The sequence below is a fragment of the Bombyx mandarina genome, chromosome A1 (genome assembly GCF_030267445.1).
Source record: "Bombyx mandarina strain Sakado chromosome A1, ASM3026744v2".
Lineage (NCBI taxonomy): Eukaryota > Metazoa > Arthropoda > Insecta > Lepidoptera > Bombycidae > Bombyx > Bombyx mandarina.
The window spans coordinates 10,486,891-10,513,685 of NC_143234.1; the positions used below are offsets into that span (position 1 = coordinate 10,486,891).

Consider the following 26,795-nt stretch of genomic DNA (forward strand, 5'->3'; position numbering starts at 1 on the left):
ATAACAAAAAGCTGTTTGCCTCTCAATCCGACGGCTTCAAGCTCAGTTATGAGAGATGATACCAATCGAAGGTTTTATTTAGTTCATTCCAAGAATATACCAATTACTTTGTCTTTTTTGTCGAGTTTTGTGACAATTTCATTAGTTAGGTTTAGAACTGCATCGCTGGTCGCTATACCAGAGCAGACGCCATATTGCGAGGAGGAGAGAAGCTGGTAGTAAGACAGTGTAATAAGCATTATAATAATACGCGGCCTCGGGTGACGGGTGACGGTGTCTACGGCTAGGGCTTAAAGAGAGACACTTCCCCAATATGGCGTATTAAAAATGTCCGTTTTCCTAATAAACTATGCCATTCTCGGTGAAGTCGTGCACGGACCCAACAACCGACGCCGATCAAAGACTTTATATGATGCAAAAGGAGACACAGGAGGGGCGCGCCTCCTTGAACCCAAGACCCCTGTGTCCCCGGGGTACTGTTGGCACGAAGCGACACTTCATATTGTAGTCTTATAATAATATCAACATGTATGACGAATACTGGGAATTATAAAAAAACGATAAGCTAATAATAATTAGCTGATGATGAAAATATTTACTTGTATTCGTTTAGTGAGTCGGATTTAGTGAGTCGGAAACGACCTGTGGCAAACAAATGCTAGCATACCATTTTGCATTAACCGTTCTTTGCCCCTCAAGAGGAATAGTCGTAACATGGCCGGTTTTGGAGACAAACGTGGCCACCATTTTTTTTGCAACACTCCGTGAACGAACAATTTTTGTTGGCTTTAACTCATTTTCGAACACCCAAACTCGTGACTGGTTTTTTGTTTCGGGTTCGTACGCGTATATCCAGGATTCGTCACCTGATACAATGTTGTATACAGCATTTGAGGATCCTGCGTGGAACCTTTCGAGAGTTCTGACGCACCATGTAACGCGAGCCGCTTTTTGCTCTTCACAGAGCGAATACGGTATCCATCGGGAAAACAACTTTTTTACACCTAATTGTTCATGCAAGATTATTTGTATTTGACTCATGCCAATGTCTAAAGTTGCCTGAATTTCGCGGTATGTCACATGTCGATCTTCCTCAATCAGCTTACGCACAGCATCAACGTTTTCTTGGGTGACTGCAGTTTTTGGACGACCTTGACGGGGATCATCACTGAGCTTGACACGTCCACGTTGAAACTCAGCAAACCAGCGATAAATTGTGGTTTTGGATGGGGCTTCATCACCAAATGCAGAAATCATCCGGTCAACACACTGTTTTTGTGTTAAACCACTTCGAAAGTCATAATAAATCATCGCTCTTCAATTTTCTCGAGTCAATTCCATTTTCTCAACGACTAAACAAGTTTGACAAAACCTCGTGACAAGACCGAGAATCTTTTTTTAAATAAATAAATGGTATTCGATTTTTAAAACCAAGGAGTTTTCAATTAAAAAGATTTTAATATGACAGGAACAGTGGAAATATTCCATTCCCGATACTTTTAATGCAGCCCTCGTATGGATGCAAAATCTGATGTAAATGAAATAAATAAATAAAAAAATAACAGCGTAAGTAAATAGTTACATGTACCGAGTACTTTAAAACGATTTTACTTATTTGAATGAAGGCGTATGGACGCACACGCGGGGGCGCACCGCGACCCGCTCACGTTGTTCCCACCGCCTCAGCTCAATGTGGCCGCAATAACACTCGCGAGCGGCCGTTACTGCGCTCTTATAGAATGGATTTCGGGGTGACATACAAAAGTGCGCGACACTTCATAGCACCGCGAGGAGGTGGCTGGCTCGTCGCTGTGCTGTGCGTGTTGGTGCGCGGCGCGGAGGGCGGCGGCCCTCGCTGCGTGCTGCCCGCCCTCTGCGCTCGCGTGGGGCCGGTGATGAAGCTACCAGACACGGACAGAACAACGTTCAGTGTAAGCGGTAAGTACCCGTGCCGCGCTGGCCCCACAGATACGTGTGGTCGGGCTTTATCATCATGAACAACCGCACCCTTCCTGTCGATCAATTCCTGCCGTTGATTCTGTCTCTTGCTACTATTGCTAGTAGGCTCATCGACTACTGGTCGACTACTACAGATATCATTGCAAATTTTCAATTTTTTTTTTAAAATGTTGGGTTTTTTATTGCTTTTTAATAGGGGATCGCAAATGAGTACACGATTTATTCAGATCAGTTTGAGAAGTCTCTGTGGCACCCAAGCACTAAGCTTCATTGGACATTCCGTTTTGTGGTGTGCCTCTAACTCTTCAGCCATGTTGTAACTGGGAGCAGTACCTACATACATCGATCTTGCTCCACTTTTCAAACCTCTTGAACTTAAAACGCTGGCGCAAGTTTTTGCTGCTCTCACCAACACTGCCATGAGTAGATAAATACTTCATGAATTTCTTTCTCGACTTGTGACGCATTTTCCTATTTTTTTATAATAAAATTTCAAAATCAACTTTCTTCGTTAGATTGAAAATAAATATGAAAACAATGAGTAGAGGGAGTGCTCTGGGGAATGTTGAAGATGATACCATCATCTCGTTTTTACCATCGTACCGCCCGCCACCGGAGTAGAGTTCATCCATACTACCTGGAGCCACTACGTTCATCCACAGTGCGTTTCCAGAGATATTTTTGCCACGTACCATCCGCCTTTGGAATGAGCTCCCCTCCACGGTGTTTCCGGAGCGCTGTGACATGTCCTTCTTCAAAGGAGGCTTGTGGAGAGTATTGAGCGGTAGGCAGCGGCTTAGATCTGCCTCCAGCATTGCTGCAGTTCACGAGCGACAGTAACCACTCACCATCAGGTGGGCCGTATTCTCGTCTGCCTACAAAGGCAATAAAAATGAATAAATAAATAAACTTACTTTTAAATTATAATAATACGAAAAAGCTTTTACACGATCTAATAACGTTTTGTCACAAATAAAAAAATCCTCCTTTTTAAATATTTGTGGTGAACCTGAGCACCTGACTGACCTATTGGCCGCAAAGCAATAGAAACTTACCTGTTCTACTGGTGGTAGCACCTCTTTTGAGTCTGCACTGGTAGGTACCACCACCCTCCCTATTTCTGCCGTGAAGCAGTAATACGTTTCGGTTTAAAGGGTGGGGCAGCTGCTGCTGGGCAGGGATCTGAGACCTTAGAACTCATATCTCAAGGTGGGTGGCGGCATTTAGGTTGTAGCTGTCAACGGGGTCCGATAACTACTTAACACCAAGTGGGCTGTGAGCTCGTCAAATCATCCATGCAATTAAAAAAATAATAAAAATCCTAGTATATACTTAGGTGCGCAAAAATGTGCGCGTTCTTTCCGATTTCATGCAACTGAAAAAAATATGAATACGAATTGTTTAATCTAAATATTAATACGTGAAGCAAAAACTTTGTATCCCTTTTTACGAAAATTGCGCGGACGGAGGAGTATGAAATTTTCCACACTTATAGAGAATATAGAGAAGAAGTGCACAATGCTAATTTTTTTAAATAATGCATAAAAGATACATTAAATCAATAAAGAAAACATTACACACACTACATACATGTATTTGACGCACACACGCATGCATACTATTTATTGTCAAACTTTTGTTCTTGACGTCTGAGGTCAAATTGAGAATAGATTAAATATTGTTTGTCTTTATTATTATTATTTTTATAGTGGAGCCTTGGCGAAATTTGTGAATATAGAAGTTTAAAATACAATCATAATAGTGTACAAACTAACAGTTCCAATTAATTATAGTCGAATTTCGACTACTGCGGGACCTCTAGTAATATATAGTTTTAGTTTATTCCCGACGTATGCCAGAAGCATCTGTTGATGCCGCAGTTGATACCGTATGTTATTACTAAGTTTATTGCATGCATATTTTCCAAATATCGATAGACAATATCATCTATGGTTCTCGATCGAGTTGTTGGAATGTTCGGTTCATTATTCATCCTTAAATTTAATTATTCTTGTAAAAAATCGACAAGTGGTTGCGACTCAGGGAATGCGAAATTAATATTAAAATCACCACCGAAAGAATTAAAGGTATAATAACCGGCAAACTTCTTGAGCATTTGTTGACGTAGTGGGGGTAAGTTTGCGCATGGTACACTCACGTGCAAAAACATTACTTACTCTGCGTCATAATGCTATTAAATTATTAAAATCAACATATGTATTTATTTATATATTTATTAGAACATCAACAAAACATATAGGTTAATAATTGTAATAATTTAATCTTGGGGTAAAATAGATATTCCTTCTATTAAGTCAAAACTAGAGCTGTTGCCAGGTCTTGGTTCAGTTGAAGCGAAGCTGGTATTTGTAATTTTTTTTTCGTTATCATAATCTTGACCATCATCATCATCACTGTTTTCATCACCCGAGTCGCTATCATCGTGATGAGTCGACATAGGGCTCATCGGCGTAGTTTACAACTCGATCGATTCGGTCTTCTTTTTTGTCTATAATTAATTATTTTTTGAAGATATTCGATTCGTAGTAATCGAATGTTACTTTTTTCATTTACCAGCTTCCGATTATTTTCTGTTCTTTTCTTCCATCTGAAGCCTAGCTCTTTCATAATTCGTCGTAAGCTTCATTCCGAGCCATTAAAACTTATATCTTCTTTAAATTTTTCGAAGCCTTTCTACGGTACCTACGGAGTTTCGCTGCTTGTTATGTAGTTATTATGATTACATCTTTTTATTACAGATTGAACGAAACTATCCATTCCGGTAACTTTCTTCTTCCCTGATCTTTTCTTACCCGGAGTCCGAAACACGGCGAGCAAGCCAGAGCCTTTAGCTTCGTTAATAATGCACCTAACAGTACTCACTGATGTTTTTGTTGCTTCCGAAGTCTGTTTTAATTTTTCCATATCATTCTTCCCCTGTTTTATAATGAAGCAATATACGTCGTACACAAATTTTCTACCCTTTCTTTTAAGTACTACACCAGTTTGTCACGGCATAGTGTATGTTTTATAAAAAATCAACAAACACTCAACAAATAGCAATGGCAACAAAGTCCACAAGCAATTATAACAAATAACTTAACGATTAATAACGATAGACTTTCCACTGTACGCAAGCGTACTTTTGGGAGCAAGCGGAATGAGGGCGCGGTGCGGGACGCAAGGTTCGACTGATCTACCAATAACGCGCTCGATACGATTTCCCCTGCCGTCGCGCCTCACCCTCACCACCAAAGTGATCTAAAATTCGGTTCTGCGCAGTCAAGGTCATTTGCTCAAGAAGTTTGCCGATTACTATAGCGCGTGATCTCCACTGTTAATGATAGCAATAACGACCTACCGCGCTCCACGGTCGACTGGTTCCGAAGACGAACTGTCCATTTTCTCACTCTCACTCTTCCTAAATTCTATCTTTTCTCTCTAGCCGTAACGAATCTGTCGCGATTTAAAGGGGAATGCCCACTCTCCATAGTGCTAGTGCCCAAGATGGACTTCAAATATTACTATAAAAATGGACTGATTCAAATTCTTAAATGTATTGGATATCTAAAAAATATATTGAAATTGACGACACTATTATAAAAAATATAATAAAAATAAAAATTCGTTTTGAGGTTAAATTTCTATATAAATAAATGTCGGATTCTGAGATACTAAGAACTTTTCTTTTCTTAGTGTTTAAGATGTTCCTAATGTATCTTTATCCAATTGTAATTATTAGGGTATAAAAAAACACACATACTCCTTTAAATATCTATGTTTTCTTCATCTTCATACACAATCAGTAAATCATCTAAAAATAGCACAGGAGAGCATATACACGGTTTTAAATCTCGGTCAGGTTAAAACCACAATTCACACAATGTTTTTCAGTCGTAGTATGAAACGTTATTGATAAAAGTAAAATACATCCATTTTGAACGCAAGCACAAGCAGCAAGCGAAGTGTCAGTCAGTGAGATTTTTTTTTATTTATTTACGGCCAATGGTTACAAGACCTTATAGCCTATCTTAAAGTCAGTGAGATTAAATTCAGTGTTGTGAGTATAAAGAAAAATAATTACATGAAAGTCATATATCGATTATTTTTTTAAATAACCGATAGTTAATTTATTTATTATTATTTTTTTACGAGTACACATTATTTTTATATTTTTTATGTTTTTGTTTTAGTTGTACATATTTAAATAACAATACTAGTAAAGTTTTTTTTTTATTGTTTAGATGGGTGGACGAGCTCACAGCAACCCTGGTGTTAAGTGGTTACTGGAGCCCACAGACATCTACAACGTAAATGCGCCATCCACCTTGAGATATAAGTTCTAGGGTCTCAAGTATAGTTACAAGTTAAAGTTCAATGGGCATGTCTTTGATGTTAATTTATGTGCTTATAATCGATTAAAATCGATTGATTAATGATAATACTTAAAATGATTTATTTATATACTTAAAATGTTTACTTAATACGTAAAAGGTGTTTGATGGGTTTGATGTTGGCAATATTTTTCCCGCCAAAATCAAAAACCTTGTTTTTTCAATAGAGTTACTTTTTTTAAACTACTTATTGTAAACTGTAGTGGCGCTTATTTGGAAGAAAGTAAATAAAATGCATATTTATTTATGACAAAATTAATGCACTAAGTATTTTTTCTTTAATCTATTGTCCGCTCTGGGCCTGAAATGGGCATTCCCCTTTACTCTCAATGCGCTTAAAGAAGTTTAACATAAAAAAATGTAATGGATAAATGGTAAAATTAGGTAATTTCGTTTTTGTTCTATATACATAATTCAGTAATTATAGTATAATGTATGTTGTGTGTTAAGGTCGGTCCAGGCTGAGCGTTTTGCTAGCTTCGGGAATATCATCTCGCAGTCACCAAGCATCTAATATCGATACATTAAGCACATGCAAACACTGCAGTCTGTCTCATGCTTCCCCTACGTTTCCAGGGCTGCAAGTGGTCATCGAGTTCTCGGAGGCTCAGTTCGTGAAGCTGGAGTGTCCCGAGGGAGTGACGCTGGCTAGTGCGGGGATGCCGTCGTTCGTTGGTGGCGCGCGCGTCCCGAGCGTGCGGGTGCGCGGCTGCGGCGTCGGAGCGGGCTCGCTGCTGGACGGTCTCGCCGCCCTCAATGTCACGGTGCTCGACCGTCTCTCCCTCGAAGATCCGCCGCTCAGCTCTCTGTCGGCGCGGCACCTGCGCGGCCTCCAGCACCTCGCCGGCCTCGACCTGGACGGGACCGGAGCACCGCATCTGCAGCTCGAGACCGGCGCCCTGCTCTCTTTAGTGCAACTGAAAGTTTTGCGGATAATAAACGTGAATCTGTCTTCAGATGATGTAGTCCATTTCCCTCGTCAAATAGAAATATTAAAATTAATAAATGTCGGAATGACACACTATGACTTGAATCACTTCAGTCACTTAATGCATGTTCGAATTCACGCCGAGCATGCGATCTCCATGAATGCGCGACGCTTGGTGGAGCTTCGGACGGTCATCTTGAATGGGTATGAGACGAACTTCCCGCCGGAATCCAGACCGTCCTCCCTGCAGGAGTTGCAGTTGTTCTCGTGGAAAGATTCGAAGTCGTGGTCTGGCTGCTCTAATATAACTACGCTGCAGTTGCACGGGGTCCAGCTGTCGGAGCTGGCGTTGCCCGAGGGCTGGGTGTCCCGGTGCCGTCAGCTCCGTACGCTGAAGGTCGCGGAATTGTCCTTAACACTGCCCTTAAGATTACTCAGAGACGTGACCTTTCTCAATTTACTGAGTATGAGGAACTGTGCCTTGCGGCTCTTACCAGAAGATTTATTCAGAGATACATTGAATTTGACAATTGTGGACTTTGAAAATAACCTAATTGAAAGCTTGCCTAGGTAAGAAGACTGTTATATGCGTTCAATAATTTAGGTGATATTGTTCGTAATAATAAAAAAGTCATCGTGGCCTAAATGATAAGAAGCTCGGTATATTATTTTGGCTTTCGTCGAAAAATCCAAGCACTGCTTAGTTATACTCCCTTTTAGGTATTACTACAATTTCACATAATCTTCGCTTTACTTAAAATGCATAAATTGCCTAATCCGGTACACTTTCAGAAATCGTCCTGGTTCTGCCTTCAAATTATAATAATAGTTGTTTGTAGCTCCGCTCAATTCGTGACAAAATCCGCCATTTTTTTTGTGCGGTCGCGGTCGCCTCGCGTGATTTTTTTTTTTTTTTTTATGATTGAAGGATTACTGGTGGCCCGGAGGCCTTTCCAGTTTCACCAGGACAGGTGGGCGAGCAAAGGCTCAGCCAGGAGGGGTGGGATTTGCTAACAGCTACCCGAGCGCCTCCGAAGGAGACCTAACAGCTCAAGAGCAGCTGCTTCGCGAATGAATCTACTACCGGATCGGAATCGCGACCCGCTGAGAAGATCCAGCGAGAAACTCAGCGAGCTGATTCATGGATTAGGTTGCACGGCGAACTCTTTGTCGAGTTCGACGAGTACGGTTGCCGGGGTCCCTAAGCCTGCTCCTAGTGTTAGAGCTGAAGGCGTCTAATGCAAAGGTAATTGGATCTGATGGATCCGTAAGGACGTGTCTAGGGCGTCGTCGGTGACTGACTCCTGCATGATCAGGATTCGGGGAGTAGTCAGCGGCGGCTACGATAAGGCGATTATCATGACGCATAGCCTTATCGAAGTACCGTTCCAACGCTGACTTCATGTATTTCTGGATAGATTCGAGGCCTAAGTCGTCGTGTAGGTCAACGTTCCTCACGAACCACGAAGCTCCGACGGCTAATCTGCAAAAGCGGGATTGTAGAGATTGGAGGGTGTCTATATGTGTGCGGGCCGCGTGAGCGAACACCACACTCGCGTAAGTCATGACGGGCCTTATGCAAGTATTGTAAAGTGTCACCTTGTTCCGAAGGGACATTTTACTCCGCTTACAGATCATGGGGTAGAGTCTACCGAGAATAAACGCGGCACGGTCACAGACTGATTTTATATGCGGGCGGAATGTCATCGATGCGTCCAGGGTAACGCCCAGGTACTTGACCTTCCTGGCCCAGGGTATGGGTTGTCTAAAGAGAGTAATCGGGGGTGTGAGATTCCTCCTCCTAATCCGGGAGGAAATCCGTGTGGAGCTTCCCCTCTGAAATAGCACCGCAGTACTTTTCGCTGGGTTGATGTCTATGCGCCATTTTCGGAACCACTGTCCTAGGGCTAGGGCTGCGCTCTGAAGCTACTTCGCGATTAGGGACTTGTTTCTACTGGAATAGTAAACAGTCGTGTCGTCGGCGAATAAAGCTAACTGGGTCGGCGGCGACCGGGGAATATCGTTGACGAATAATCTAAATAAGAGGGGGGAGAGGACAGAGCCTTGCGGGACTCCAGCTGTGAGAGGTCGCGGGGAGGAGCGGGTTCCCTCGACTCGATATCGAAAAGAGCGGTTCGACAAGAAGTCCCGTATGATGAGCACGAGACTATCCGGCACGCCCATGTTGAATAGTTTGAAAATCAAACCGTTGTGCCAGACTTTGTCGAACGCTTTTGCGACGTCGAAGAAGAGAGCTCCCGTGTATAACGGTTTTGGTCGATTAAGCCCCACAAGAATGTGCTCCGTGAGGCGGTGCACCTGTTGAACGCATGAGTGATTTGTACGGAATCCGAATTGTTCATCGATGAGAATGCCCTTGGATGAGACGAAGTCTCTGAGGCGTTTGTAGAGCAGACGCTCATACAGTTTGCCTAGAGACATGAGGAGGCTAATCGGGCGGTAGCTCGTCGGATGATTTTTTGGTTTACCGGGTTTATGTATGCCGATAACGTCCGCTTCTTTCCACACCGCGGGAAAGATACAGTTTGCCATAGCGGCATTGAAAATAGATGCCAACATCACGATGAGTTGGACGGGTAGAAGCTTAATAACGCGGTTGGATATACCGTCGGAACCGGGAGCCTTGCGAGGACGTAGGTCTTTGATCAAGTCTTTAACTTCCATCGGGGTGACGGGTGGTAACGCATCCGAGGGTGGCAAGGAGGCTCTGCGTTCTACCTCACTGTCTACTAATTCTACATGAACAGGGTCCACGGATTGAGTGCTGGGCGTGCACTGGGTTTGCAATGTATCGGCCAGTAGCTCTGCTTTTTCGTCATCATCGAACGCCGCGAGTCGGCCTGAGGGGCCTACGAGGGGGGGCATAGTTACTACCGTATCCGATTTGAGAGTACGAGCTAAGCGGTAGTAAGACCTTTGGGAGGGCGCGAGTCCTTCTAAGAAATCAGACCATCTGGCATCTTGGACTTCGGCGATACGAGACTTTACGTCGCGTTGTAGGGCACGCATTCGAATACGATTTTCCGCGGTAGGATACCTGTCGTAGGCGCGTATCGAGGCGTTCTTAGCTCTAAGGAGTTCCCTAATATTGTCGGGTAATTTGAAGCGGTAAAGGAAGTCCTCCGCTACAACTTGTTTCGATGACCTATCTAATGTCGAAGTGATGTGTGACGTTAAGATGTCTATGGCTTCAGCGGTATCCTGAGGAGACGGGGTAGAGTCCGGGCTAAACGGGAGCGATGGTGGATCAGATTCAGCCAGGCTGATGCCCAGCGTGTGCCAATCCACCACAGCCCTCGTGACGGTAATGGAATCGGGAGCGCAACCGAGCTTCATAACGACGGGACGGTGGTCTGAATCTAATTCTGAAACTACTTCGATCGAGTGTAAGCGCAGAGTTACGTTTTTTAATAACGCTATGTCGAGTATATCCGGGCGATGCGCGATATTTAGCGGGTAGTGAGGCGGGGTTAGCGGAGCGACGATATCGAAGGCGAGATCATCGACTAACGCGTCAAGCCACCTGCCATTTGGGGTTGTGGTGTGTGAGTTCCACCTGATGTGTTTAGAATTTAGGTCTCCCGTCAGAATGACAGAGCTCCCCATGCCGAGCAGCGCCTCGATATCACTGCTTAGAACGATCTTATCCGGCGGAAGATAAACGGACGCGATAACGATCGGCGCGTGTCCCGTCAGTGAGATTCGGCACGCTGATGCTTCGATGTTAGCGAGCGCGGGAGGATCGAGCGGGACGCAATGCAGGGCTCTTCTATAGTAAATGACGGTACCACCACCACGAGCAGAGAGCCTGTCGTTTCTGACCATGTTATAGTTCGCAATTTTAGGGTCACGGCGCGCGGGCTTAAGTAGGGTCTCCTGCACTAAAAATATATCAATTTGATGGTCACGCAAAAAGTCAGAAACCTGATCACGTTGATTTGCGAGACCGTAAGCGTTAAAAAATCCTATCGTTACGGATAGGGGCTTTACTCTACTTATATACGCCATTGATTACCGGCGGAGTGAAGGGAGGACGTACGTATTTAGTGACGCGTATACGTCGACGTATTCCTGCACAACGACGATAAAGTGTTGTGCAGTGGAGGCAGCGCGGGGGTGGGACGAGTCCCGGGGGCGGGACGAATCGCGGAGGAGGGAGTTGTAGCCGTGTTCGTGTACGGCAGCGGTTTCGCCCAGGCCGAGACACTGGGCACCGGCGCCGGAACGAACGCTGGCTTAGCCTGCGACACAGAGGGTGCCGAGGCTTTGGTGTCTGGGCCGGAAGCTTGGAGGCGGTTTTGGCGGGCGACGCGGCGATTTATTTTAGGGGCTCGGGGGCAACCACGGTAATTCGCGGGGTGACCCTGTGTTCGACACAGGACGCAGCTAGGCGGTTCCGTCGCGGTTTTTTGGTCGCGAGCGCAGAGGGCCGTGGCGTGATCGCCAAAACACTTAACACATCGGGGGCGCGCGTGACAGTTACGGGAAGAGTGCCCGTACAATTGACAGTTATGGCACTGGCTAGGAGTGCCTTTTTTATGAGGGGCTTCGACGGCGATACCGGAGAGCCTACAGATGGTCTGTGTGTTGAAGATTTTCTTACCTTCGGGGGTAGGCTGGAGGGTAACTAGAACCATATTATATGGCTCCCTACCGCGACCGGTGTGCATACGGTGCACAGAATTCACCGGTAAGCCCTGTTCTAACAGATCGGCCTTGACGAGCTCTACATCTAACTCTTTAGCCTCGCGTGAGTGTCACGTGAACAGAAGTTATGAAACTATAAGTCATGAATTCTTCTACAAGTTAATAGTCTGACTATTTTAATAATAATATTTACATAAATGATAGGTATGAGGATTGGATCTAGTTAAATAAATATATTTTAATCATACTTCGAAAGAGTTTGTTATTAATTTTACGTCTCTTTTTAAATAAAATGATCCTAACAGTTTCATGACTATAGTGTAGAATGGAATCAGCAACTCATTTACAATAATGTTTTCAATTCAATTCAAATCAAATGATTTATTTGCTAGAGGCATGCGACATATATGACGGTATTATAAAATTCCAGCATGTTCTCACTTGAATAATAAATTTACATTGAAAATAGTGTAAAAAAATATATATTTTATTTTTAAAAAAGCGTGAGGTGCATTTTTTTTTTATTGCTTAATTGGGTGGACGAGCTCACAGCCCACCTGATGTTAAGTGGTTATTGGAGCCCATAGACAACGTAAATGCGCCAACATCCTTGAGATATAAGTTCTAAGGTTTCAGTATAGTTACAACGGCTGCCCCACCCTTCAAACCGAAACGCATTACTGCTTCACGGCTGAAATAGGCGGGGTGGTGGTACCTACCCGTGCGGTCTCATAAGAGGTCCTACCACCAGTAACTACGCAAATTATAATTTTGCGGGTTTGATTTTTATTACACGATGTTATTCCTTCACCGTGGAAGTCAATCGTGAACATTTGTTAAATACGTATTTCTTTAGAAAAATTGGTACCCGCCTGCGGGATTCGAACACCGGTGCATCGCTCGATACGAATGCACCGGACGTCTTATCATTCAGGCGACGACGACGTGCATGGTGTTATTAGTTATAAATATTTTTCTGACAGATATGAGTAGAAGAATTATTATTTCAATAATATCTTAAAAAGCACCCCACGCTTTTTTAAAAATAAAATATATATTTTTTTTACTATTTTCAATTTAAAGTTATTAAAATTTATTTTCTTCCACACAAAAAAGTCTGGAACGGTTAAATCAGGCGATCTTGCGGGCCAGTGCAAATCGCCAAAACGAGAGATGAGGCGACCCGGGAACGCCGCCTTCAGAATATCGGTTGTGGCTCGCGCAGTGTGCGCCATTGCTCCTGTTGGAACCACATGTCCACCAGTCCTAATTGGCCCTATAGCACGCACCGTTCATTGTTGTCGTTTGACCAGCGGAGTTTTCGAACAAAAAAATAGACACGATTATTCTGCGTTCTTGGGAAGTGTACAGCTCCTTTTTTTTTTTCCTACCTATACTGATATACTTGAGAGGCTATTTCAGCTTCGCCCTAACGTTTGTAGGTGAGCTCACGGGGCTCGAACTTGACGAAATACAGCTCCATGGCTTGTTCACTTGTATTCTGCACCTGTCCAGTCCACAAATGTTAAAACAGATTTGACATTGGCGGCCATTTGCAAAAATAAGAGCATCTGCCAATAGGACGATTTCTTTTGGCCCACCTTGTATAAAACAAAGTCGCTTTCTCTGTCCCTATATCCCTATGTCTAAATCTTTAAAAGTAAATCTTTAAAACTACGCAACGGATTTTGATGCGGTTTTTTTAAATAGATAGTGATTGAGGAGGAAGGTTTATATGTATAATAACATTCATTAAATAGTGGAGAAATAAATAATAAATTAAAGTTTCCGAACCGAAGCGAGGGCGGGTCGCTGGTATAAAATAAATATAGAATTAACTGAAGATTACTAACATATCAATGTATAATATAATATTCATAAGTTATAGTCATAAAGAATTTAATTACATTCATAATCCATTAAAATCATAAAATAATAGATCTAATCATCAATGCCATAGTAACATTTCTTTAAAAAATATCTAAAACATTGTTTTTGAATTGTCGATCCTTTTTGACCTTGAAAATATCAGATAAACGATTATAAATTTTAATGGCCATACAATAAACATTTTTCTAATAAACCGTCAATCTCTGATTTGGTACTTGAAGAGTGTGTTTAAATTTAGGATTTCTTACGTTTTCAAATAAATAAAATTATTTTGTACAGAAACACATATTTATCTCAAACATATTATATAAACATGGAAGAGGAAAACTATCATTATTGATAATTTACTTTATTTAAGCTCGTTCATTTAAATGACGTTATTAATAAATATAATGTTTCTAACAATTCGCATCGAGCGACGCCACCACGATGTCGCGATGTCGGTGCTCGGATCCCGCAGGCAGGTACCAATTGTTTTTTTTTTTTATTTTTTTTTTTTATTTTTTTTAATTTTTTTTTTTATTTTTTTTTTTTTTACTGGTGGCCCGAAGGCCTTTCCAGTTTCACCAGGACAGGTGGGCGAGCAAAGGCTCAGCCAAGAGGGGTGGGATTTGCTAACAACTGCCCGAGCGCCTCCGAAGGAGACCTAACAACTCAAGAGCAATTGTTTCGCGAATTAATCTACTACCGGATCGGAATCGCGACCCGCTGAGAAGATCCGGCGAGAAACTCAGCGGGCTGATGCATGGGTTAGGTTGCACGTCGACCTCTTTGTCGAGTTCGACGAGTACGGTTACCGGGGTCCCTAAGCCTGCTCCTAGTATTAGAGCTGAAGGCATCTAATGCAAAGGTTATTGGATCTGATGGATCCGTAAGGACGTGTCTAGGGCTTCGACGGTGACTGGTTCCTGCATGATCAGGATTCGGGGAGTACTCAGCGGCGGCAACGATAAGGCGATTATCATGACGCATAGCCTTATCGAAGTATCGTTCCGACGCTGACTTCATGTATTTCCGAATTGATTCGAGGCCCAGGTCGTCGTGTAGGTCAACGTTCCTCACGAACCACGGAGCCCCGACAGCTAACCTGCAAAGGCGGGATTGTAGGGATTGGAGGGTGTCTATGTGTGTGCGGGCCGCGTGAGCGAACACCACACTCGCGTAAGTCATGACGGACCTTATGCAAGTTTTGTAAAGTGTCACCTTTTTCCGAAGGGACATTTTACTCCGCTTACAGATCATGGGGTAGAGTCTACCGAAAATAAACGCGGCACGGTCACGGACTGATTTTATATGCGGGCAGAATGTCATCGATGCATCCAGGGTAACGCCCAGGTACTTGACCTTCCTGGCCCAGGGTATGGGTTGTCTAAAGAGAGTAATCGGGGGTGGTACCAATTGTTCTACCTTAACAAATGTTCACGAATAAGTTCTACGACGGAGGAATATGATCGTGTAACAACATTCAATCAAATCCGTGTAAATCATATTTAGTGTAATCACTGCTGGTGGTCGCACCGCTTGATACGGCCGCACCGGCCGTTGTTCTTCAGGTCTCGACCACTTTAATAAACCCAAAAAAAACTCTCCAAGTTTCTATTATAGTAAGCAGTTAGATACAAAAAGGTTATAAAATAGTTGAGGGTAACGGATAGGACGTCGCCGCGAAACGACGCGCAATATACGAGGACTGAGAACTTACTTCATTCTTCAAGCGTAGAATAGTAGATATCGCTTGTCTTCAAAATACCAGATGGACTGGTGGAAAAGTACGCAGAAGCGGAGGGGGTTACAAACTAATGTACGTAGGCGCCAGGCATGGAAGAAATGGTGTAGCAATCGCTGTCAAGGCCGAACACCTAGATAGCACCCTAGAGGTAACTCGAATTGACGACAAGTTGTTGTTCTCCAGGCGGGTTGTAGCAGAGCAGAAAAAGACAACTTTTGGACAACTTTGGACGACCATCAACAACAAATACCTTCAAAGGAGGCATTACTGTTGGGCGGTGACTCAAATGGTCACATAGGGACTCAAGCTAATATATAAGCTCAACTAATATATAAGCTTTTAAAAGAGTGCACGGAGGTCATGGACTTAGTACTATAAACGAAGAGGGAGGGGGGGTTATGCCTTCAATATCTGCTACATTTTATATTGTAAAAAAAGGGAAGGGTTCTTCTCTCAAAGTTACAAATGGAATGGGCTGGCCATGGCTGGGAGATACGGTGACACTCCGTGGACAATTAATACCACAAAATGCAAAGGACCACATGGCGGAAGAAATAGCCCGGTGGCAGAACGAGATTGTATCCAAAGCAGGAAGAGACTGGATGACCACTGCTAAAGATTAGGGAAAAATAGAATTCTTTGGAGGAGGCTTTTGTCCTGAGGGTGTTCACTTCAGATGCTATTTAGTAATATAATTCATTTCATTCTCCTGCCCTTCTCCCAGTCCCCTGGAGTCGGCGCAACATGCTTTCTCCCTCTATACTCCTCTGTCATATACCATTTAGTTCGCTCACTCCCCTCTTACACATATCGTGTTTCACGTAATCCATCCATTTCTTCCTAGGTATACCTCTTCCTCTAGTAATATCATTATTAAATACCAAATGAATTAAATTCTATCTAATTATTATGGAATCAAATAAAGCTATTTTCTTTCATTTTATTGTGTTAATATACTACATGAGCACGTGAATAGCGCTGCTGCGAATTGTCAATTTGATGATATTGATGGGACAATGTCTTTTGTTTCAGGAATTTATTCAGCAAAATCACATCTCTGAAGGAACTAAATTTATCGAACAACAAGTTGAAGGTTGAAGCCGTCGGTGCGCTGGGTACACTGGTCTCCCTCCAGGTGCTGAGCTTGTCAGACAACCCGACTCTCCTGGACCTCTGCCCCGGCAACTCCAACGCACACGTCGGCTCCGGTGAGCCTTTTTCCCGTTCTCGTAATATACTTTCATTATGAAAGCGGTGAGTATGTTGAGTCGCTCCAACTCTCAGCTGAACTGAAAGTCAAACTTTCTGAGGCACATGATTGTATCTCTAATTTACGGTTAGAGATAATAAATCTAAAAGCCCAAAAAACACAGAGCCTGTACTCGGAACTGATCGAGAGTGAACCAGCTTCGGGAACAGTGATCACCACTTCTCAGTGTGACATACCTACAATAAATTTGACTGGTGGTGACTCCGATAGTACACATTCCTCTCGATTAGTTCTTAGTAAGAAAAAGTATAAGAGATATAATAATTAAATAAGTTTATAAATAAAATGGAGGAACTATTAAAACCTAGAAAACCTATTAATTATACCTAGTCAAGTCATAAGTATTGTCACACAGTAAAACTTTTCTTTTAGAATGCTGGCCACAACAAAGTTTATTGAATTCGAATTCCGAATTGTTCATGAAAATAAAAATGTATACTTTTAGAATTTTACTCATTTTTAAATATGGAGTGGACGCTTAAAGAAGACCGTGTTGCAGTTATTGCGTTGCATCGTTGCGGTTACGCGCCAATTCAAATTTTTAACATACTGAAAAATTTGAATATAACCAAATGATTCGTTTATCGTACCATCAAACGATACAATGAAGACTCTAGTGTAGATGACAGGTCAAGAAGTGGTCGCCCTAGGTCTGTTAGGATTCCAGCAGTGATAAAAGCTGTGAAGGCGCGAATTCAAAGAAATTCCAAACGTAAGCAGAAACTGTTGGCCCTTCAGATAGGGTTAAGCAGAACCACGGTGAAAAGGGTGTTAAATGAAGACTTAGGGTATCGGGTATATCGAAGAAAAACAGGACATCGTTTGAATGCTCGTCTAATGGAGCTGAGACTGAAGAGATGCCGCGCTTTGTTGAAGCGGTACGCGGAAAAAAATTATCGGGAAATTCTTTTTTCGGATGAAAAAAATTTTACCGTAGAAGAGAGCTACAACAAACAAAATGATAAGGTGTACGCACACAGTAGTGAAGAAGCGAGCAACCGTATTCCGCGTGTCCAACGAGGTCATTTTCCATCCTCGCTCATGCTATGGTTGGGAGTTTCTTATTGGGGCTTAACAGAGGTACATTTTTGTGAGAAAGGTGTAAAAACGAATGCACTTGTGTATCAAAATACAGTCCTGACGAACCTTGTGGAACCTGTTTCTCATACCATGTTCAATAACAGGCACTGGGTATTACAACAAGATTCGGCGCCAGCTCATAGAGCAAAGAGCACACAAGACTGGCTGGCGGCGCGTGAAATCGACTTCATCTGGCACGAAGACTGGCCCTCCTCCAGTCCAGATTTGAATCCGTTAGATTACAAGATATGGCGGAAAAGGAGGTAAAGGAGGAAAAGGCGTGCTCAAAGCCTCATCCCAATTTGGAGTCACTCAAGACATCCTTGATTAAGGCAGCCGCCGATATTGACATGGACCTCGTTCGTGCTGCGATAGACGACTGGCCGCGCAGATTGAAGGCCTGTATTCAAAATCACGGAAGTCATTTTGAATAAATTTTAGTGTCATAAGAATCTATGTTTTGTTTAGTTCATTTTGGTATATGAATGGTTACATAATGAATAAACTTGTTTCAATTATTTTACATTAAACATGTGACAGAATTTATGACCTGACTAGGTATAAAAACTATATGTAAAGACCGAAATGCACTGCGCACAAAACTAAATACTTCACTTGAAAAATTACAACATGTTCATCACAATCATGAGTTAGAAATAGAAAAGTTAACCTCACAAATAAATTCAATGAAAACAGATTTGAACAGTGTAATTAAAAATTATGAATATGCTCAAAAATACATATGTGAACATATATCGGTGATGGATAACCTGCTTGATTTATGTAATAATAATAAAGAGCGATTTCAATCTTTGACATTACAATATGCTAATTGTAAATGCCACTGCTCTATATCGGGTTTTCCAGTACCAGACTATTCCAATAGTCAAAATCAATTTTCTATTTCTACCTCTAAGCCCGTTGTAAACAATATAATGAAACCTTCGCTTACTAAAAACATTATTAGAATATTCAGTGATGAACTAAGAAAAAATATGGGTGTAGCGCTGAATGATCTGTGTTTGGGACAATCTGTCATAAATTATTGTATGCCTGGGGCTTCATGTACCCACATACTTAATAATATTTTAAATATGACTCATTGCCCTAACACAACAATAATTATAATGATTAGGAGAAGGGAAAATGCAGATATAAGAGATATAAAATATCAAATAAATCAATTATTAACACTACAGGTGAAAAAGATCATCATGTTTGCATTTCCATATATTCAGAGTATGCCAGCGGAAAACAAAATGAGACATAGTATTAATGATTTCATGCAGACAATTTCTAATGTGAATAATTATTACGTTATGACACCATGCAAATCGCAAAATACATTCTATACTATTGATTGACATTAATTGCATGATAAAAAATAAATGTATTATTATGACAAAACCTAATAAATACTATTTAGGTAGCTACAATTTTAGACAAGTAGCAAACTCGCTACATTATTTTTTACACATTTATCTAGCCATGAATTTGGCTAATCAACCTACTGCTTCTTTTGAGCAGGAAAAAAATATGACATTTATTAATTTGGAATCCATTCCGAGTTATTTAAATTAAATACTAAGACAACAGAGTTTACCTCTGGCAGTAAATATGATTTATTTGGACACAGCCCATTAACAAATAATGTTTCTTTGAAAACAACTGTGATCAACCTGGTGCATCAGAACTTACAAGGTTTAATGGGTAAAGAACTTGAAATTGATTTGTTCCTAGATTATAGTAAAGTCAATGTTCTATGTGTAACTGAACAATGGCTTAAAAAATATGAATTAAATTGTAATTTAAAAAATCACCAGGTTGTGAATTCCTTCTGCAGAGAGAATGCTATACGAGGTGGCTCACTTATCATTGTTAATAAAGATTATAAATGTAAGGAACGTAGAGACATTGTGAGCCTCTCTGTGGAACGGATTATTGAAATGGCCTGTGTAGAGCTTGAGGTGTGTACAGGCCCCCGAATTCGTTATAATATGATTCTTTTGAAAATATAATGGAAGGTGTTTTATTAAAGCTTTCTGTTTCTAATAAACATATTTTTATCTGTGGTGATTTTAATATAAATTTATTACAAAATACAAATGCTACTATTAGATTTAGAGCATTGTTAAAATCATATAACCTTAGCAATTTATTTTCAGAGCCCACAAGAATAACTAGCACATCGGCAACCTGTATAGATAATATTTTCACAAATGTAAAACCTTTACATAAATACCTAGTCGGGTCATAAATTCTGTCACATGTTTAATGTAAAATAATTGAAACAAGTTTATTCATTATGTAACCATTCATATACCAAAATCAACTTAACAAAACATAAATTCTTATGACACTAAAGTTTATTCAAAATGACCTCCGTGATTTTGAATACAGGCCTTCAATCTGCGCGGCCAGTCGTCTATCGCAGCACGAACGAGGTCTATGTCAATATCGGCGGCTGCCTTAATCAAGGATGTCTTGAGTGACTCCAAATTGGGATGAGGCTTTGAGCACGCCTTTTCCTCCAAGTGTTGCCATATCTTGTAATCTAACGGATTCAAACCTGGACTGGAGGAGGGCAGTCTTCGTGCCGGATGAAGTCGATTTCACGCACCGCCAGCCAGTCTTGTGTGCTCTTCGCTCTATGAGCTGGCGCCGAATCTTGTTGGAATACCCAGTGCCTGTTATTGAACATGGTATGAGAAACAGGTTCCACAAGGTTCGTCAGGACTGTATTTTGTTACACAACTGCATTCGTTTTTACACCTTTCTCACAAAAATGTACCTCTGTTAAGCCCCAATAAGAAACTCCCAACCATACCATGAGCGAGGATGGAAAATGACCTCGTTGGACACGCGGAATACGGTTGCTCGCTTCTTCACTACTGTGTGCGTACACCTTATCATTTTGTTTGTTGTAGCTCTCTTCTACGGTAAAAATTTTTTCATCGGAAAAAAGAATTTCCCGATATTTTTTTCCCGCGTACCGCTTCAACAAAGCGCGGCATCTCTTCAGTCTCAGGTCCATTAGACGAACATTCAAACGATGTCCTGTTTTTCTTCGATATACCCGAAGCCCTAAGTCTTCATTTAACACCCTTTTCACCGTGGTTCTGCTTAACCCCATCTGAAGGGCCAACAGTTTCTGCTTACGTTTGGGATTTCTTTGAATTCGCGCCTTCACAGCTTTTATCACTGCTGGAGTCCTAACAGACCGAGGGCGACGACTTCTTGACCTGTCATCTACACTAGAGTCTTCATTGTATCGTTTGATGGTACGATAAACGAATCTTTTGGTTATATTCAAATTTTTCAGTATGTTAAAAATTTGAATTGACGCGTAACCGCAACGATGCAACGCAATAAGTGCAACACGGTCTTCTTTAAGCGTTCACTCCATATTTAAAAATGAGTAAAATTCTAAAAGTATACATTTTATTTTCATGAACAATTCGACATTCGAATTCAATAAACTTTTTTGTGGTCAGCATTCTAAAAGAAAAGTTTTTACTGTGTGACAATACTTATGGCCTGACTAGGTACATTATTAATCATTTAAGTTCAGACCACAATGGACAATTCTTATCTTTTAAAATTAAATCAGTTTCAGATGTTAATAGTACAAGAAAGCTACCGTTTGTTCCTATTAATATTAGACGTTTGGAGAAGCTTAGAGGTAAAGTTTTCGCAAAAATTTCGAATGTTTGTTATAGTGTTCATGTTCATTACCTACATGGATTTATTTAATGTCATTAATTCTGAATTTAGTGTCATCTTTACTTCTAAAACTCTGATCTTACATAATAAAAGATCATTCAATGAATGGGCGACTGTTGGAATTCACAAAAGTAGGCAGAGATTATATGATCTTTATCATGAAAAATCATATAATCGTAATAAGTCATTTCATGAGTATGTCTCTAAATATTCCAAGCAGTTTAAAAAAGTCTGTACATTGGCCAAGTCATTGCACTTAGGCAATCTTATAAAAAATGCACGTGACAAAATTAAAATGACTTGGAATATCATTAATAGGGAGACTGGGAATGTCAGAAACAGCAATGCTGAATTAACTTTAAAATCAATGATAGAGTAATAACTTCTCATCAAGAAGTGGCCAGTGCCTTTGAGCACTACTTTGCTGATATTCCAACTTCTACTACAAAATCTTTAATTTCATCTCTTACTGTCTCCGAATCATTACTGCAAGATCATGTTGATAAATGCAGTGTTAAGTTTAAGTTCACAAATATTGATATAAAGGACATAATTGATAGTTTCAAGCTCATTAATATTAAGAAAACAGGTGATTTATGGGGAATTTCAATTAAGGTTATAAAATCCATTATTGATATAATCGCACCTTACCTTGCTACAATATTTAATGACTGTATTGATTGTGGTGTGTTTCCTGATCTAATGAAATATAGTAAAATAATACCTCTGTTTAAATCTGGTAGTACTTTTGACCCCTGTAACTTTAGGCCCATTTCAGCACTACCTACATAGAGTAAAATTTTTGAAAAATATATTTTGGAACAACTTTTGAACCATTTCAATTCCAATAACCTGCTTCATAACAAACAATATGGATTCACTAGAGGTCGTTCAACTATTGATGCAGGTGTAGATCTTATTAAAAATATATTGGCTTGGGAAGAGTCGCATAATAAATACCCTTGGAGTATTCTGCGACTTATCTAAAGCTTTTGATTGTGTTGAGCATAATACATTGTTGAGGAAATTACACCATTATGGTATTAGGGGCGTTGCATTAGAACTTATTAAATTTTTTTTATCCGGAAGAATCCAAAAGTTAGACGTTAAAGGAAATAGATCTTCCGGTGTTTTACTTAATATGGGTGTTCCTCAGGGTTACATATTGGGTCCCTTCCTATTTCTTGTGTAAATCAATGATTTACCAAAGTTTATTGAAACCCGTCAGGAGGACGTATTATTCGCTGACGATACATCCTTATTTTTTTAAATTAAACGACAATTGGAAGATTATGACGATGTGAATGATGCTATCTCGCGCGTGGTACATTGGTTTAGTGTTAATAATCTGTTATTAAATAACAAAAAAACAAAATGTATAAAATTTACCACCCCTAATGTTAGACAAGTAGACACTAATATTACTGTAAGTGGAGAGACACTGGAACTTGTGGGTTCGACAGTTTTTCTTGGTATAACAGTTGATTCCAAGCTGCAGTGGGGTCCTCATATATGCAACTTTTAGCGAGTAGACTTAGTTCTGCAGCGTTTGCGGTAATAAAAATACGAACGTATACTAATGAAGATAGGGCACGTCTGGTTTATTTTAGTTATTTTCATAGTGTTATGTCCTATGGCATTTTGCTATGGGGCAATGCTGCCGATGTCGAAACCATTTTCATCCTGCAGCAGAGGGCTATTCGTGCTATTTATAACATGCACCCGGGGGAATCCTTGAGGGACAAGTTTAAGGGAAATCAAAATTCTAACTTTAGCGTCCCAATACATTTTTGAAAATTTATTGTACGTGCGTAAAAACATTGAAGAATTCCCCAGAGTCTGCGATTTGCATAATGTGAACACTAGGAACAAACATAGGCTTGCGTTGCCGGCGGCTCGAATTAAGAAAATAAGCAACTCTTTTAGGGGGCTGGGTGTACAACTTTTCAACAAGATCCCACTAAACGTTCAATTACTACCTGTTCATAGATTTAAGAAAACTGTCAAGGAACGATTGTGCAACAAGGCATATTATGAAGTTAAGGATTATCTACTAGATGGCACTACGTGGGAATTTTTCATTATTATTATTATTTTATAATTTTATTTTTTGACTTGTTTTTAGTTTATTGCAAATATTATTACCTATATAAAAAAAAAATTTGAGAAAAAAAAAGCCCGCTGAGTTTGTTTCGCCGGTTCTTCTCAGGACTGTGGCTTTTTTTGTAACCGATGGTAGAGTTAACATTGTTATTTATATTTTGACATTCAACAAGTGTGTTATACTGACATCTAAGTTGAAATAAATGATTTTGAATTTGAATTTGAATTTGAATTAGCTTTTACATCACTCTCGTCCCTCGCAGGCACTTCCCCGCTAAAAGCGCTGACGGAGTTGGATGAGCTGAGACTGGGTCACACGGGTGTGTCTCACGTGTGCAGCGACTGGCGGACCTCCATGAAGCAACTCAGTCTTCTCGATCTCTCCTACACAAACATCACCTCCCTGTCGGTGAGTGTCCATCCTGGTACTACGGCTGAAGGTCGTTCGCTCGGTTCTCCACTGTAACAGTCAACTATTCAATTGTTACAGTACCTGGATTTCCACTACGAGCGCTCTGGATCCAAAAAGCTGACCGTGAACTTCAACGGCACGCCCGTCAGCGAGCTCACCGTCGACGCAGGGAACTACAAGTCTGTGATCGCCGACCTGGCATCTGCATCGGTCAGTCCCACGCTTGGTTTTGTGCACATCAATATAGGAAGTTGGCGCCGGGCAATCATTCACTTGCAATCATTTTATTGTTATGTTCAGGTCAAGATAATATTGAGAGCAACTTTACCGTGCGACTGCTTGGACTACTGGACGGCACTGGCGTTCGGGAACATCAGCACTCAAGCACAAGATTCCGTGGAGCTCCTGTGTAGGGACGAGGAGCGTGGCTCACTAGCGGACGCGTTGAAACAGAGATCTCTGGAGTGTGCGGAACCGAGCCTGTGTGAGGACCAGGAGGGCTGCACCTGCTCCGTACGCCTTGACCTCTCGCATGGTGTGGTGGCGATCGCGTCATGTGAGGGCGCGGGTCTGGACGAAATGCCATCGCGTCTAAAGTTCAAAGAGGCTCCCGCGTGGCGCTTAATGCTCGCCCACAACCACATCCAGACCGTTCGGTTTCAGGATCTGCCCGACACGATATTGGTGAGTACTGGTCGACTCTAATTATTAATTTAATGGGACCCGATTTCACATCGTAGCTCGTGTTGTTGTGACAAGCTTCTCAGATTAACTTTCTTATTGCTATTTGTGATCACGACTCGTCCCTGCCACTCTGGAACGTAGGCAGCAGTGAAGCGTAGCTCGGTCGAGGCTTGTCTCTGTGCTCTGTGCTCTTTCTTGATAAACCGACTTTAAGAAGTATACACATGTCTTACTGTTGACAAAGCACCGAAACGGATCATATCTTGAAATGGAGTAATGAAAGCTGCGGCTCCAAGTACATGTAACGATGAACTCTGATAAATCAGTATTTCCTTTTGACAGGAGTTGGATCTGAGAAACAACTCTCTGCATAGATTGGACGGCCCGACTGCTTCGAAGTTATCAACTGTCCCTCTGTGGATCGCCAACAATTCGCTGGACTGCACATGTCACGGGTACGACTTGGTGACGAACCTCGAACTGTATGTGCTCGACATGGAGCAAGCGGCGTGTGACGACGGGACCCCTCTAATTGAAGCACAGATCAACGATCCCACTGAATGCAGTTCGTTTGTAACGGTCACCGTCTCTTTGATCAGCGCGCTGGCTTTGTTGGCAGTGATGGTCGCAGTTACAGCCGGCTGCGGGATGCGACCCGAGATGCGGCTGAGAGTCAAGGTGCTGCTGCTGCGATTGGGTTGGCTGCCACGGCGGCCGGAGCCGGACGACGGGCGTCGGTTCGATGCGTTCGTATCGTACGCGCACGAGGACGAGGCGGTGGTGGAAGAGCTCGTGAAGCGGCTCGAGGTGGGGCACGGGTACCGGCTGTGCCTGCACTACCGCGACTGGCCGCCGGGCGAGTGGATCCACGTGCAGATCGCGGCCTCGGTGCAAGCGTCGCGCCGCACCCTTATCGTAGTCTCGCGGCACTTCCTGCGCTCCAAGTGGGCGCGCCAAGAGTTCCGCCAGGCACACGCGGCCGCGCTGCGTGACGTCACACCGCGCCTCGTGCTGCTGTTCCTCGAGCCGCCGCACCGCTTGCCTCTCGACGCCGAGCTGCGCTCCTACATTAGGATCAACACCTACCTGCTCTGGACCGACCCCTGGTTCTGGCACAAACTAAAGCTAGCCCTGCCGCCCCCGCGCCTCCTCCCCACCCCGTTCGAGGATGTCTCCGTTAATAAGGCGGAAAGCTCCCCTCTACAAGTAGCGCCACGCCCGCAGAGTGCGTGACGGGGTTTGACTGCTTGTTGGAACACTACTTTATTCTAGTACAGGCTTTCTATATCCGGGGAATTTGTTAAAAGCCGTCGCTGGCAACCGCAGTGGCAGCAGGGGAGACCACTGATCTCAATAATGTGAGCTCCAGAGACAAGCGACAAACAGACAGGCAACACGGGCATAAAGCAGCTGCAACGAGCCGGCCGCGCGCAGTGTAGTTGGCGGGCCAGCAGCAGCTGTCTGTAGTACTCTTGGCACTCTCCGGGCTCTATGTATAATGTATACAAGGTATAATGACTTGAATGTCCTTCAGTGAGCGCAGTAACTTTGAGGTTCTTTCAATTCAATATTTAACGTTGAAGTTTGCCTGGAGCGGCGCGCTTCTATGACGGAGCTCACTCTGCAATTAATCTGGGTGTAATCTGGTTCGAACTCGTTCAAGTGAAGTTTGTGTGTTGTTCATATCACTTCTTGTATAGGATATGTCGTTATTAGAGAAGCCAAGTGAGCTAGCGGCCACCCGAGGCGGGGGCCGGGACGAGGATCGCCCGTGTCCTGTGTGCCGAGTGCGAGTTTTTAACTTCTCGATCTCGTAAAAGTTAACTCAAAGGACAATGCTTGGACTTGAAAAACTATGCCTTATTTTTTCACGTTGTTTAGTTTATGTATCAACATTTATTTCAACCTGGCATTGTTTTACAAAAAAAAAAATTACTTATTTGATAACATCCCAA

At 42.1% G+C, this 26,795-nt stretch overlaps 1 protein-coding gene across 1 annotated transcript; it reads left to right on the plus strand.

The window, feature by feature from the left end:
- The first annotated feature begins 1,567 nt into the window (after positions 1-1,567).
- Positions 1,568-26,673, plus strand: LOC149499525 (uncharacterized). The gene is made up of 7 exons (XM_089739751.1): positions 1,568-1,938; positions 6,930-7,851; positions 16,601-16,776; positions 24,008-24,153; positions 24,235-24,366; positions 24,457-24,840; positions 25,183-26,673. Exons 1-7 carry the CDS (start codon positions 1,620-1,622, stop codon positions 26,071-26,073), a joined length of 2,970 nt encoding a protein of 989 aa, XP_089595877.1. The 5' UTR covers positions 1,568-1,619; the 3' UTR covers positions 26,074-26,673.
- Positions 26,674-26,795: the final 122 nt, after the last annotated feature.

Excerpts from the sequence above, each read along its gene's own strand:
- LOC149499525 (XM_089739751.1), top strand. The coding sequence starts at position 1,620 with ATGAAGGCGTATGGACGCACACGCGGGGGCGCACCGCGACCCGCTCAC. Across the intron at positions 16,777-24,007 it reads CAACGCACACGTCGGCTCCG|GCACTTCCCCGCTAAAAGCG; the intron begins GTGAGCCTTTTT and ends CGTCCCTCGCAG. Across the intron at positions 24,154-24,234 it reads CAAACATCACCTCCCTGTCG|TACCTGGATTTCCACTACGA; the intron begins GTGAGTGTCCAT and ends CAATTGTTACAG.